A 15,755-nucleotide genomic window follows, 5' to 3' on the forward strand; every position below is an offset into this window, starting at 1 on the left:
ATAAATGTTCGCACAGTTTCTATTAAATGAAAAAACAGTGGGAAAAAGAAAAGGTTTTAACGGAAAGTTGGGGGTTCAAACCTTAATGGCCTCTTTGGGGTATAATAGCTGATACCGATAGGAAAATAAGAAATAACGCCAAAGTTCCTCTTCATTATCCATTCTTTGTTCCGCCATAAGCTATAGATTCGTAACTTTTGTGTTGCTAGTTCAGTATAGTTAACTTTGGCCAGTAAGACATTGACGATGACAGCGTGGAAGCACATTGTCATCTAAGTCCGCTTCGAAACTGCCTGATCATTTTGGTTGAATAAAAAAAGTTAAAGAACACAAAAAAGGGCTTCAGATGTTTTGAACGAAATTTACCGATACGTTCACCTTTAGCTTCCGTTGTCCTGGCACCCCTTGGGGTCCGAATAATGTCGTCGTGGTTTTTATCAGCTCAAGGTTTATCTACTAGAAAACGCATTTTCCGGAAGTGGGGTTCCGGTGTTTTGTATAACAAAGAAGACGTGTAAAGCGCCCCTTTTTGTTGTGCTTATGCAAGACCGTCACATTGAATTGATTTTTTTTTATTTTCATGTTTGAGACTGCATGAAACATTGAAAAAAAAGTGCTTATGTCTAGTGTTTCTGATTTGTATTTTCTGCTATTTCTTTACAATTGATGCGTCTTCCATGCTGTTATTGTTTTTTAAAGAAATTGAGAATGTAGACACTTCTTTCAAACGCAAACCTACTTAAAGAGCTATTCCTCGATCCTATACTGTGCATTGCCAAGGAACATTCATGGGACGTCTAATCACATGTTTGCGAATAAAAAGCGCACACGCACACACGCGTGCGCGCTATGTCGTGGCGAGACCGAGGATGCTGCTCGATCTTTAAGTACGATACTCGCTATTAAGGTACGATTTAAGTACTATGCACTAAGTACGAGTTTAACCCTTTAAGGCGCTACCTATAAAGAACTGTCTGCAAATGTGCCAACTCACTACAACGTTACTTCAAGGCTCTCAATATTCTATTATAACAAGAATAATAAGATACCTTTTCAATATAAATATGTCATCGTAATTAGGTCGTAATGAAATATATTTTAACCCTGAAGTAATCAATGCTTGTTTTTGGCATAAGCGCAATCGAATCTCAGGCTAAGAATATAACACTGGACTATTTTTGTCTATGTTCATTTTGAGCAAAGAAAAATTCAGCTTTTCACATTGCGAGCAGGAAGCGGCAGGACGCACGACTCATAGAACGTTCTAGTGCCTACAGAAAAGTGGCCGTACGTATCAGTGCACTGCAAAATGAAGTTAAATGAAGGTAAATTTATTATGCAGGATGTTCAATTCATTCAAAGTACGATATATCTTGCTCTTTCTTAGCCTCTGTTTTATGTATATAAAAAACGAGTGGTATGCACAGTTGTGTGCATAGCATCTCAAAAGGTTAAGTAGAGGCTAAACTGATAAAGAAAGGAAACAGCACGTTAAAAGGGTGATTATAGCTGTGTTACAGAACAATAGTAGTCTGGTTCGCTTGTGTTTCCTTTTTTTTTTTGAAAAGTCAATATTGGCTACATTGGTAAAGTACTACGTGACGCAGATTACACCCATGCCATTCGTGTTTGAAAGAGTTGGGTGCACCACTGTATTGCAAAAAAAGGCGTTTGGTCGGTCCGAATGTGTGGCGAAGCTTCGGCTGAAAAACGGTGCAGCTCATATCGCCATCGGCATTAGAAAGAGGGGGTTGTGGTTGCTGCCATTAAAGCGCGACTATGCACGGAGGGAACAAACATCACAAAGGAAAGTTTTATTTAGGCGCGAAACTGCCTGTGCATGTAGCGAATAATATTTTGCTCGAGTAATGTTATGTAGAGGCAATGAAGGCCCCTGCGCATAGCACCCGCGTATAACCACAGAGCCGTGGTGGTTCATTTCATTTGCGAAAAGGCAAGCGTCATGTAGGTCAAGTAATCGATTTAACCTATATCTAAGAAAGCGTGGCAGAAGGTAAAACTGCAGTCATAACACAATGCTAATTATGCAACGAGTGTGTGGTTGAAATTTCTTCCGACCTGCAAATTTATCAGCCTTAATTTTTCGACATCCGCGACGTGCAGCATCAACAAGGTTCACATGGTACCTGACATATATGTTGTGGGTACCTCGCTTACCCGAAGGAAGTCGAATAAAGGGGTAGTTCTGATTACTCCTTTTGCAAAATTAGGCTTGACCTCATCAGAGGAAAATGCTTTAAGCTTCGGTGCCTCATGCTTGGGATACTGCCACAGGGATGCCTTTGATGCCGTGTGTACTTTCATTATAACTACTCAACGAGTACCATTTTAATCTTGTATTTAAAATTATTTGTCATTTCATCAAATTGACATCGAAGTTTTCAAAATTGTTCACTTAAGGTTAATACGGCAGTCTGGAATGCGAGCTCAAGAGCATATTACTTGTAGTTAAGTTTTTCGTATTACTGTCATTTGATTTGTTTATTTCTGGTTTTAAATTTCATAGCTTACCTAAAATAACATTTAAGTCTCAACGTTGCATTTTTGGCCAATCCCCCGAAGTGAGCACATGCCATTTAGCTAGGTAAATAAACAAATAGTTAGGCCCGTATTCACAAACTATCCTCGGCCTTACCTCGACTTTTTCTGATCGGTTGTAAACCTTTATTGTGCTCGATGTACAAGTAGGCCTGTATTCGTGAACCGATCTTGTGATCTTTGACCTCGATACCGTTTTAGTGCCTTTATAACGCATGTAGAGGGTGCAGAAACTTCAGGGAAAACTCGAGGTGTAAGCCCAAGGTTAGTTTTTCAATACGAGCCTTAGTGTTCTCCTACTTCACACGAAATTATGATGGATAGCACACTCGAAATCTTCGCGGAAATTCCGGAAAATCCACAACGTCACACAATTAGCCTTGCCCCAATCCGAATCTGCGCTCAGATTTTGCTTTAGGTTGTGTCGTAACTGTTGGTGATTTTTGCGTGTGCTTATGTGTTTGTGTGTGTTTTGCACTTACATGTATTTTTAGAATGACTGGTGAGGATTGTTTTTGATGAGCGCATAATTTGAAGATGTGTTTCAGCGTTGGTGAACATGTGGAGCACGGTGTCCAACGTGTAGCGGGACGATGCGGATAGCGTTTAACACCTAGCGCTTCCCTCGCGAAAACGATGTGCTATGCAAGTAATAAGGTGGCAAAGATGCAACAGCAAACACATGAAACACATAACCATGAATTCTCGATAACAAACTTCGGAAACGGTTTGGAGTACTGTATACACGCTGGCTGAATTTTCAAGAATCAGTATTCCTGCGGCCTGGTATATGCGTCTATGCGATACTATTCGTGTAATCGGTAAGCACATCGCTAAGATATTTATCTCTGTACCGTTCGCATACCTGTATACGTTACACGTAACTTCAATTTATCGGAGCGCAAGTCATAAAATAGTGCGCGTACTGTCCGCGCACTTTTAAGGGCGAAGCACCTTAGGCTCAAGGCTTGTGGGCTTATCAAGTCGTCGTCCTGTTGGCCTGTCGTCGTCATGGTCCATCGTAAATTAGTGTGCGCCACAATAATTGGGTAAATTAATCTGTCAACTTGCCACTGGTTCATGCTACACATATTATGAGTTAAATGTATGAGAACATTATGTTTGGCTTAGCAGCGGTGTTTTTAACGCAGCTGCTAAGTTTTAACAATGCGCTCATGCTCCTTGTAAAATACCAGAGACCCTAACGTGCATTTCTACGGCAAAGTCTCTGAAACACCCCTTCTTGAAACATATCTGCAAAGTGATAATTCGTTTGCGGACCAGTGGCAAGTAAAGCAGTACGGAGTAAAAACTTTGGTGTGGGACAGATTTTCGTACGTTTGATGCTGTCGCGTTAGCGGAGCTGAAGCGCACTTCCTTCTTCATTGCGTAGTGCTTCCTCAAAACTTTAAAACGGAAATTTTGTGCTAGCACCGACGATATGACGTCACTTGCTTACCAAATATTCCGTCACATCTGCCTATTTTTGCCCCTTAAAGTTTGACTATAGTACCATGTTAGGTACATTCCAACAAGAGTGTTCAATCTACACTATGTATTTGCTTTCTTTTTATGTTTCAATAAACACAGACCTTCTGGGCGCTTGGGAAGGCTTCTGAAAATCTGTCGTCACCGGCTTTCAGGGCCATGGCGTGCGCGCTGTCTTACTCGCGGGTCAAGCTATCCCAGATTAAGAGTCTAATTGAGGTGAGTCGCTATATCACTAGGTAAATCGTAATTAAAAAAGGTTTTATACGGGTCTTCCTAACAACGAGAAAAAACCATGTCTGTCAACAGACTCTGACTCTCGCCAACCTCTTAGCGCGTATTATACTTTAATGCATTGAGTGACGTGTAAGTTTTGTTTCGTTGGTTAGATGCCTGAAATTGAGTAGAAATGGAGTAGTTACTGCATATGCGGCCTAATGCCACTGATAGGCAGCATATGCATATTCTATCGATATCTACCATATGCTACCGATGGGTCAGGTTAGTGATCTGGTAGCATATGCATGTGGTAGAAACCGTGACATATGCTACCATATCATGTAACTACGTAGCTATCCTATGGTTGCAGCATAGCATACGGTAGCGTATGGTAACATATACATATGCTACTGACAGGTAGCATATACTATATGCCTTTTATCACAAGGATATATTGCATATACTTTACCTAAGAGGTGGCATATGCAATATTGCTGCGATAATGCATATATATAGTAGCGTAAACGATATCATCGAGATTCTGATTCTGATATGCTACCCGAAGGAAGCATGAACGATCAATATTCTTGTGATTTTAGAACTATTGTATATGGTCATGTAGGGAGCATGTACAGTACAGTATTTTCCCGTAAAGACCATATACAGTAACTCTAAAATCGAAAGAATATCAGCCACATTTGGCGCCGTTTCTTTCAACTAAGAAATGCAGACCTGTAAATACGAATACAGTGTACATACTTACTTACTAATACAGTTGATAGTGCACTGGGAGGTATTTAACATATATACTATTTTGAATTCGTTGCTACAAATTTGAATGCTCGCTTCGTTTACCAATGTTCATGCCGTGAGTCCGTGCAGCTTTACAACTTTAAAATAGAACGTTTTATGTAAGATAGAGGTAGCTCTATAACCTCTTAATCAGTTTTCGCGTAATAAAAAGTATAAAATTAACTGTTGTAGTGAATGGAGGTTGATACCCACGATGTCATATATATCGCAATGACCTATAGTGGAGACATGAAGTCTTAAAAAGTCTGTTAATTACGAAACATGCATTCACCTACTTATGGCATACAATGTTCATTGTAATATTATTGAACGTTAGTGAGTGACAATCGCTAAACCAACGAGCCTTCTACATGGGGACGTTTTGCAGAATACAAAGAACAGTAATCCTGGATTTTATTCGATACGACATTCGATACGATATTCGATTTAGTCGATATGCGCTCACAACATGTTGTTGTTTCACGACAGAAGCAATTTAGGGCTTGGTCACAGGACATTTATACCCGCTGACATGGTTTCCGGTGTGCCTAAGTTCCCTAATAAAATGGAAACTGCGTTAACATTGGATATTACAGCACCAAGAAAAAAAAAGAAAAAAAAAATGCAATCACCTTTTCCCCCGGTGCTTGATTCATTGAAAGTAAGACAATGCCAAATGAGCCCGTAAACTAACCAGCTATACCACCTAAAATAGCATAACATTGTGTAATATTTAACGATTGCCTTTTGACCGAGTCGTGTAATGGAAAGAGAAACAAATGTTGATATTTTCATTACTGCAAGCACAGTGCTTCAAGCGAATCATTATTTAATGGAGCGAGTAGCGTTCTGAGGGTGTTGGGCTGTTTTCTTACATCCATATTACTTCCAGATGACTTGTGCTATGCACTCGTTTTATATTTATTTATGTATACTCGTGTCTTCCATAGACACAAAATACCCAGAGCCGACTTGGTGACAATAAGCTAAGTAGACGACGTAGAAGGAGAGGGCGAGAGAAAGAAGAAAGGTAAAGCCGAGAGGTAATCAGGCTGCATGTTATCTGCTAGACTGCTACCCTCCGGCGGGGCAGGCCCAAAAAATAAGAGGAAGGCGAAAGAGTGATCAAGAGCTCCGAGTGCCCATCTTGTTAATTGTGCGTGACAGGATTGTTCGCGCATGCGCACATGGGCACAACACAGAATCACTTTGTTCCATCTGTCACAGTCGGAGAGAAAATAAACAGGAATCTTTGTTGTTAACGTCGGTTCGCAATGAATGGCGCAAAGGTATGGAAACTCCGCAGTGCAATTCTACATGATGTAGTTGCCATTCAGCCGAGCGTAGTGCCTGTCGCGTACACTAACCCCATCAGGGCTCAAACTTATTTATTTATTTATTTATTTCAATACCCTAAAGGCCCAATTGGGCATTACATAGGGGGGGATTTAAGTGAATACATACATTTCAAGCAACATGAACGGAAAACAGAATACCAAAAAGTAACAATAAAAAGGAAACAGCGAGTAAATCGAATCACAGCATCAAGTCAAGTACGTTCACCAACATTAATCGAGTACATATTCATTAGTACAATAATAATGAAAACACTTAAGAAAATTACATCGAAGAACACTGAATAAGTATCGGGAGCAAAAACAGCAGACGAAACGAGGGCAATCACACACAGGTCAGCCATGTTTTTCACTATGCAGATAGCCCTATCGTACTAGATAGCCTTATCGTACTACCACCACGTTTGCCCCAGGTAGTACGGGGACTGAGTTCATTGCAATGATTTTTAGAGTGTGTGGCACTTCAAGCGTACCGCTATTCTATCCGTAGATCTCAAGTCGCGTGGTCACACTCAAATTCAAGCGATCAATACGAGTCTAAAGCGTGTCTAACAATGCTCAAACTGAGTTAGAATAAATGAACAGGGCGTGAATAACACAATTAAAAACAACAACCAACAATTAATGACAAAAGTTGACTCGAAATTGTCAAAACTGCTTCGGTCCCAAGCGGTTGATTCCTGCGCCACGCAAGAGAGGGCGTCACTGACTAGCAGAGCGCTCGATTGTCCCTCTCGTGGGCACTTTGCCGGTGCTTGATGACTGAATCTAATGAAAAACAAAACAAAACAAAACAAGAAAAAAAACCGGACAGGACCCGCTGAAAGGGACACATGTCTCAACTGCCGTAATAGGAGTGAAGTTGATAAAACGCATCAAAAGCTAGTGAGCATGGTGCATACCAGACTTGCAAATCTCCCTAACAAATTCTCCCCCAACTGAGGAAAGCCTACATGCTTATCTCAAGCATTGACGTAATTGACGGTTCTGTGAACAGAACCGCGCGAACTCCGGGAATCGCGGCGCCACTATGTTACTAGCTTCCCCAGGTTTCTCAGTCTTAATAATAACTGGGAGTTTTAACACCCCAAGATCACCTTATGAATATGACAGAAGCCGTATTGAATGGCCGTAGTGGACGCCGTAGTAGGGTTCTGTAACGTGCCCCTAAATTTAAGTATACACGGGACCCAAGCATTTTCGCAACCAACACCAATGCAGCCGCCACGGCCGGGATTAGATACCATGACATGCTGGCACGTTTGACTGGCGTGGAGCTGCGTTTTCTTTAACTTTGTGCTAGAAGTGTTGTGCTGCTTTGCAAGTTTTCGGGTGAGCCTCCGGAGATCCGGCTGTATCCACGTCTACAGCTACGTAGAGAAGTCGCGTATGTTTCAAATCCATGACTTTCGAATTCATGGCGCGCGCCTAGGCACTTTGCAATATTGTTCTTAAGCGCATTTCAACTCGTGAGGCTTTCGAAAAAAAATATTAAACTTCATGCAGTATTGCCCTCTTCAAAGTAAAGGGTTTCTGTGTGTGTTTTTTTTTTACGTTCGTTCACGAAGGAAAGTTTAGAAATGCGTGTGTTGGTGCGCTGCATTCTCAAGATGCTATCCGGTCTTCGCGATTCAGGAATGTTCAAGGACGCTTCTGAAGTAACTTTTTCTTTGTTTTTCTGCCGATGTCGAGCGCACTTTTTTTTACTTGAATTGTATTGAAATTCCAGATGTTCTCGTTTCTCTGTCGAAGAGAAGAAGGTACAAGAAAGCTACGTTGCCACGTCCGTCGTTGGAATAAAAGATTATGAGCTGTTTTCATATTATTCTAGGATGTTAACTTACACGTCGATGTTAAATAGGTCCCAAGCCGCACTTGAAAAAGAACATAAAGAACTAATGCGCTCTATTGTTTTTGCGCTTCTCATCTTCGCCGCACTTTGTGGTGTCACAAAAGTGATTCGCCTGACGTCATCAAGGTATATATACGAGGAATATCAGTTGTCAGTTTTATCCTGCCAATAATGTCTCATGCTGCCCCCCTTCAGCCCGCTTTCACCTATGTCTCGTACGGCTGTCATTTGATGTCACCTGGTTTTATTTTGTTTTATGTTTTGGATTGCGCAAGCGGACATTACAGCGTTTAGCCTACAAGCGCGAAATCCTAATAGGCAAACTGTTTAGCGCTGCCATTGGTACACGAGTTCTATTAAAAAAAAAGGTGTCGGAGATATCGCCTCTATGAAGGGCACTGGACGTGTGAAAAAATCCACTCGCTCGTCTTTGTAAAGCTTTCAGCTTGGGAACCTTTCACTTTGCACTCCAGTAAGTACTCCTTATGTTCCCGTGAATAGAGCTACGCAACACCTACTCGTCGTTCGTTAACTTTCTTCACCGAATAACCACCGTAACATGTAACTTAGAGCATGGCGTGTCAGGCTGCGAAAATCAGAATGCGGATTTGATTCCTGTCCACAGAGGCTGCATTTCAATTAGCGGTAAATGCAACAGCCCTCGTGTGCTTAGATGTAGGCGCTCGTTAAAGAGGGTCATTGTTAAGCCGGTTTCTCGCACTATGTCGTGCCTAATAATCATAATTTGGTACCACTAAGTAGCAAATTACCTGAGTATCAATCATAATTTGGTACCAGTGAGTACCTGAGCATTTACAATTAAAAAAATGTTCGGTAGAATGATCAATAAATGAATGAGGAGGAACAGACAGGAGAGGTGGTGAAAATTTTGTGCTTTACAGTATCGGCAACTAACCGTTAGAATAACGACTTCCATATCAATAAAGCTTAGGCAATGCTGTTGTCGTGATGAAAATTGTATACACTGCAGTGTGGAGTCGCTTTGTGTTCTCATGTAACGCCATCACTGGCAACACTGTTCATGTGTTTGCATCATTGGGTTTATATATATATATATATATATATATATATATATATATATATATATATATATATATATATATATATATATACTTCTTATGCTGTGATAGCTCAGTGGTTAGAGCATCGAACGCGTTATTCGAAGGTCGTGGGTTCGATTCCTGCTCACAGCTGGTAATTTTTTCATCCACTTTTCTTTCTTCTTTCTTCTTATTTACATTCCGTTGGTTCTAATAACTTCCCCTGTACATTCCTTGGCATTACTGTCTGTTATATCTCATTAATATTGTGTTAAAACACGGAAATACGAGCCCTTAGGTATACACTTCTCTCCCTTATTTCATTGAACGAGGGTCTCGTACTGGCAGACTTGGTGTGTTTAGGTTGTATAAGAGGGACAATTAATCAGCTGCCCGCTCATAATAAGTTCACGTGCTACGTGACGCCAAACATGCGAATAAGAGTGTTTTCACACTCGTTGTTTGGCTTATAGATGGCGCTGACTGTCACTCCTACTTCTAAATTCACGTATAAACCCCAAAAAGTGGATGGAGGGACGGCCGCTGTGATAGCTCAGTGGTTAGAGCATCGAACGCGTTATTCGAAGGTCGTGGGTTCGATTCCTGCTCACAGCTGGTAATTTTTTCATCCAGTTTTCTTTCTTCTTTCTTCTTATTTACATTCCATTGGTTCTAATAACTTCCCCTGTACATTCCTTGGCATTACTGTCTGTTATATCTCATATATATATATATATATATATATATATATATATATATATATATATATATATATATATATATATATATATACGTCGTAGATTGAGTTCTCGTCTTTTTCTAGTGATTATCTGAAACTTCTCGAAAATATGTCGTAAACCCTGCTTGGAGTAGGTTTATTGCCTGATTTAAGACAACTTTAAAAACAGATTGAGGAAGCAATGGAATATTTTTTGTATCGGATCCCGCCGAGTAATCGTTTGGGCATTAGGCTCCGGGAAGCCGTTCGCGTAGATTATCGATTTAGATATTACGCCCCAATGTAGGAACACGCTCAAAACAGGTTTAGGAAGCGATGGAATATTTTTGTGTACGATCGCTTGTAATTGTTTGGACGTTGCGCTGTATGAAACTTAAGGCACAGTGTGGGTTAGGTAAACACGCCCACCGCAGAGAGTGGCAAAAGGAGGTTAGTGGATTAGCGGTGGCAGCGTAGCGGGAAATCAAATACAGAATATCATGAAGCCTAGTTCACACGAACAGTGAAGTAAAGAAGAGTACGCTGTAAACTGTGTTTCTTAAAGAAAACTGTAGTTAACAGGGATATGCAAGACATTACGTTGTATTGAAATTTGGTCTTTGTGCCTCACATGTCACCCTAACCTGTTGCAATGGAGACACATATTGCTCTCTATCCATTCCTACTGGTATATAACAGCGAGAGCTGTTATGAGATCACAACAACAGCTGTCACTGCCAGTGTCCGTAACCACTGTCATGCAAAGCTAGAAAAAAAACGAGTAAATAAAAAACACCAGGGACACATTGGCATTTCAGCGCGGGTGGGTCCTCTGCCTTCCAGCCCAGTATTCGACCACAGAGCTGCGCCGATGCTTGGAACTGCGTGGCGAACTGACCCTAAAGGCAGGTTTCATGTCAGGAAATAAATCACATTATAGTGCGTAAGAAAGCGCTTTAGAACGGCAAAAGGTCAACCAGGCGTCACACAATGCTAATTGCGTAACGAGTGGGTCTAATCGTGCAACCCCATTACAATAGCGCTATAGGCATAATTCTTCATCGTCGTCAGCCACAGCATCGAAAAATTACACAAGATTCCTTGAAAGTGTTCAGTGGGTATCATGCTTTGCGGAAAACTGACGAAGGAAAACATATGTTGAATGTCTGCACGAAAATTACGATTTATGGTGTAGTGGGTACCCTGGAAGTGCGCTTGTTGCAGTTACCGAACGAATGTTTAAAAAGGCTCCGAAAGGCCGCTTTTGCAGCCTTCGGTGTGACTGTACTGCGCTTTCCGCGTGGGCCTGGTGGTGTTTGTTTTGTTTCACCCTTGTTCGAAAGGGTACACGTTAAAGAACCCCAGGTGGTCAAAATTTCCGGAGCCCTCCACTACGGCGTCTCTCATAATCATATGGTGGTTTTGGGACGTTAAACCCCACATATCAATCAATCAATCAATCAATCAATCAATCAATCAATCAATCAATCAATCAATCAATCAATCAATCAATCAACCCTTGTTCGAAAATTGACCGTCGTTTGCGTCCCGCGGTGTTGGCGTCAACACGATTGTTGCAAAAAAAGTCATGACGCGACGACATCATTGAACGTCATATTTACGCCCCCATATTGGTGAAGTTCGCGACATTACTGGGTCACTATGACGCCGCATGATGACACGACGTTGTAGCATCGTCAAATGTGTGCCGAAAGTCAGCCAAAGGTCACGGGTTCGATTTCGGCCACGGCGGTCACGTTTCGATGAATGCGAAATGCGGGAGGCTCGTGTCTTGAGTGATTTCAGTGCAAGTTAAAGAGCACCAGGTGGCTGAAATTACCGGAGCTCTTCATCACATCGCGTCTCATAATCATATTCTGGCTTTTGGGCGTGAAACCCCAGATATTGTTTTTTTTAATTAAATGTTTATAAGGAGAGGTTGGTGCCAAAGCGTGGCGCCAGCTACTCCTCTTCTCTTGCACAAAAGTCGACATCGCATATTTTGCAGCAAACCCAATGATATACATATGTACATAGCACAACGCTTACGCAATGAGTCCACTTTTTTTAATACTGAATGTGTGCACACCACACGGAAATGTGTCCACACTACATAGAAATGTGTCCGCACTACACAGAGTTTGTAAACAAACACAAGTAATCACGCCAATTGGAGTGTTCACATTGTTGTTACTATTTAAAGGGGCGCCGATCAGGGAGGCCATGCGATGTGCATAAAGCATGCAATGCCTCTGATGCCGGAGGCGTTTCGTGCTTGCAACACGTTAGCAGAGGAAAGCTTTCGAAGAAGGGTGCGGGATGCATCAATTGAGAAAAAAAAAAAGATGGATTTTGTTCTCCAGATCATCTTGGGGCTCATTCATAAGGAACCGTGTGAGTTTTTCTACGTATATACTTCATCTTTCTTTTTTTTGTTTATCTCTCTTTCTCACCTTGTCTCGTGCGATTCCCAACATTAAGGGGGTCGTAAAATGGTCGCTTTACAACGACAATGCGGCACCAACGGCAGCCACATGTGCTAACTGTATCATCAGCCCGAGTGGACCTGCATAGAAGCTTTGCCTATCGAGAAACGCGGGACTCTATGGCATATCGAGAACGCGCAAGAAGCGCTCATCGGCGTCTGCCATACGCGATCCGCGTCCCACAAGGACGCCGCTTAATATGACGTCAGAGTTCAAGTTAGCGCTAATTGCGTATGACAAAGACGCTGATGAGCGTCCCAGTTCGACGCACTCGCAAGTACCGAAAAGTTCCGCGTTCCTCGATAGGCAAATAATTACTTATGATGACGTCACCTAGTTAGTGCGTGTGGACGCCGGTGGCTTCGCATTGTCGCTTTAGAGCGAGCGTTTCACGACCCCTTTAAACTACAGTGACTGTAATGAAAAAATGCGACAATTCCGTACGCATAGAGCCGTCCTCCACTCGGATCGCTTTTTTTTTTGTTTTCATCCACCCAGCCATGCTCGATGGTGAAATCTATTAAAACGATGCTATCGAAGCGATAAATTGGCCGAACCGATACACATCTCGCTACCACAACGTGTTCATTACATTAGAGTAAACGAGTTTTACTTACGTGCACGCGCAAATTTTCACATCCGAAAAAAAAAAAATAGCGTTCATGTCGGCTGTGATCCCACACCCTCCTATGTCACGATCGAGAACTTAGCCGCAACGATCGATTTCATGCTTCGATGAAAAGCACCCCCCTCCCCCACCCCGAAAAAAAAACACACTTACGCACACGCACACATATAAACACACACGGAAAGCGAATGAAATGAATCTCACACACACGCACACACACGCACATGCAAGCACGTGCAAGCCACACGTGTTGGGAATCACGTAGCGAGTGAATGAGCGTAATGATTGAAGGCGGTTCGCCTCAATGAACTTCAAAGTAGGCTGTTACGCAACAGTAGCGCCATTACGAAAGCGCGAGAAAACACGACGAACGTTTTTTTTTCTGCTTGTATTTTTTTTGCGGGAATTTTTTTTTCTCTCTCGAAAAGTGCAAGCACCACTATCTGTCAAGAAGACTGCTGCCTCTACCACACTCCTCGCTATGCAGGGCCCAAGCTGTTACTCTCCGACTGCTACAAACAAACACTTACCCGAGCCCTGCGGCACTGCACACAATGTACCCTGAACGGTTTCCAAGCCCGGACTGCCCCCTGTGTGGTGGTTATGCGGACTTCGAGCATGTACTGTGGGGCTGCGCCTCTGCCGGTCCCCCTTTCACCCAAGAGGAAATGAAGCGACTCATCAAGGCCCAGGACCAGACCTCTCAAATCCTGGCCGTCCAGAGGGCCCGCGCGAGGGCCGTCAGGTTTAACCTGATGGTCCCCGAGTGGGCCTAGCCAGGTGACGCTGAGTTTACTCGCGTCTATTGTGGACCGAATAAAGTTGTTTCACTCACTCACTCACTCACTCTCTCGAAAACGTGCGTAACAGGTGTCTTTATACGGAAGCTGAAGTGGCATCCGGAAGCACCCAGTAAAAGAGGGCTCATGCGCGTTATGAAAAAGAAACAAATATAAAAAAAACTGGTCGTGGTGACAAAAGAAAAAGAAAACGAAGGTGCCCGCAGTGCGTTGCGCTGTCAGGGAGAACATGGCGAAAAAGGAAGTGGCTGCGAAGAAGAAAAAACAAATAAAGGCGATGTCGAAATAACAAGTGGCACGTCGGTCAGCCGTCTCTCACACAGTTTTCTGCGGCCACTTTAATTTCGCCGTAAGCAATTAGTTTTCATTTGGAACGACTTTAATTTCATATTGATTTATTTCTCGACGTCCGTCCTCTCTCTCGCGCTTACACACACACACACACACACACACACACACACACACACACACACACACACACACACACATATATATATATATATATATATATATATATATATATATATATATATATATATATATATTAGTCGTGTGTTTTTGGGGCAATAGAGATTTTTGTTTAAACCATAATCGGTAGGCACTTGTCGTCTTCACAGCCAATTTCCAGGGCTGAGGCGGAATGGTTTGGCTACTAATTCGATGACTTAGGATCGACAAATTGATACAAATAATTGAATTAATTATTTTTGGGTGGTTGTTGATGTGATGAAGTTGTTCTTCGTGTTCAGCTTATGGTGAGCCTAGTTTTTAAATATTGGAAATATCACGCATGGTTTCAGAGATCCATCGTTGAATTTCCAGACCGCGGTGCCAGAGAAAACGAAACTAACGCAGTTTCGGCTCACTTCTCTGGTTTTGCCTGCATTCACCGCAATATATATATATATATATATATATATATATATATATATATATATATATATATATATATATATATATATATATATATATATATATATAATAGTATCATGAATGTGTGTGTGTAGAAGCTTTTCCAAGCTCAAGTTACGATAGCCTGCATAAGTATACGCCAAATTTCCATACATTTGTTCCACCCCGCGTCATAATCTATATTGCGAGGGAGAAGATGATAATGCGTTGTTTTACGCTTTTTCTGTAAGTAGCTTTAGTGAGGGTCTAATTAAGTAATAATTTATTCTGAAGTGCACTGATTTTGATTTCTGAACAAAAATAATGAGTGTTCACGCTGGTCTGAGTTCCGAAATTTGTTATAGGTTATGTTTGTTGGGAGAAAACGAAAATTACAATTTGACATATTACTTTATTGGTACGCAAAACGCGCTAACGATTCGCTTTTTCACCACGATAATTCTTATATCCCGATAATAACGAGATCTCTACTAAGTACGAAGCGTTGATACGATGTGAATTCAGCATTTAGGATGGTTTCGTTTCTTTCATCGAAACGATGGTACCATTTACTTGCTAAATTGTCACCCACATGCGTAACTTGCACCTTAAGCAGAACTGAAGTTTAATTCTTTAAGAAGCTTGTCAGCTATGGTAATGACCAGTAAGCCTATGATACTGGTCACTTTTTCCATTGTAGGTTACGTGCCCTTAACGCTACGATATTTTATGAAGGTGAATGCATACCACCTGCTAAGGACATGTCCTAGCTCGCAGTCCGAGCTCTTACTTTTCCTGCTGAAAGTGGACCTCAGCTACAGTGCCACGACTACATGAGTTCACTGGACACAAGATAATAAATTCCACAAAACACCACTTTCATTCACACACAACACACGTACAACA

The 15,755-nt window shown here is 41.8% G+C and overlaps 1 protein-coding gene across 1 annotated transcript in view; it reads left to right on the forward strand.

The window, feature by feature from the left end:
• LOC119164856 (uncharacterized) overlaps nt 1-15,755 on the forward strand; it is a 38,824-nt gene that overhangs the window by 21,881 nt on the left and 1,188 nt on the right. The window contains exon 4 of the mRNA XM_075872726.1: nt 4,150-4,266. Coding sequence (XP_075728841.1) covers nt 4,150-4,266 — 117 coding nt within the window. The remainder of the gene's footprint in view (nt 1-4,149; nt 4,267-15,755) is intronic.

This window comes from Rhipicephalus microplus, chromosome 9 (genome assembly GCF_043290135.1).
Source record: "Rhipicephalus microplus isolate Deutch F79 chromosome 9, USDA_Rmic, whole genome shotgun sequence".
Taxonomy (NCBI): Eukaryota; Metazoa; Arthropoda; class Arachnida; order Ixodida; family Ixodidae; genus Rhipicephalus; species Rhipicephalus microplus.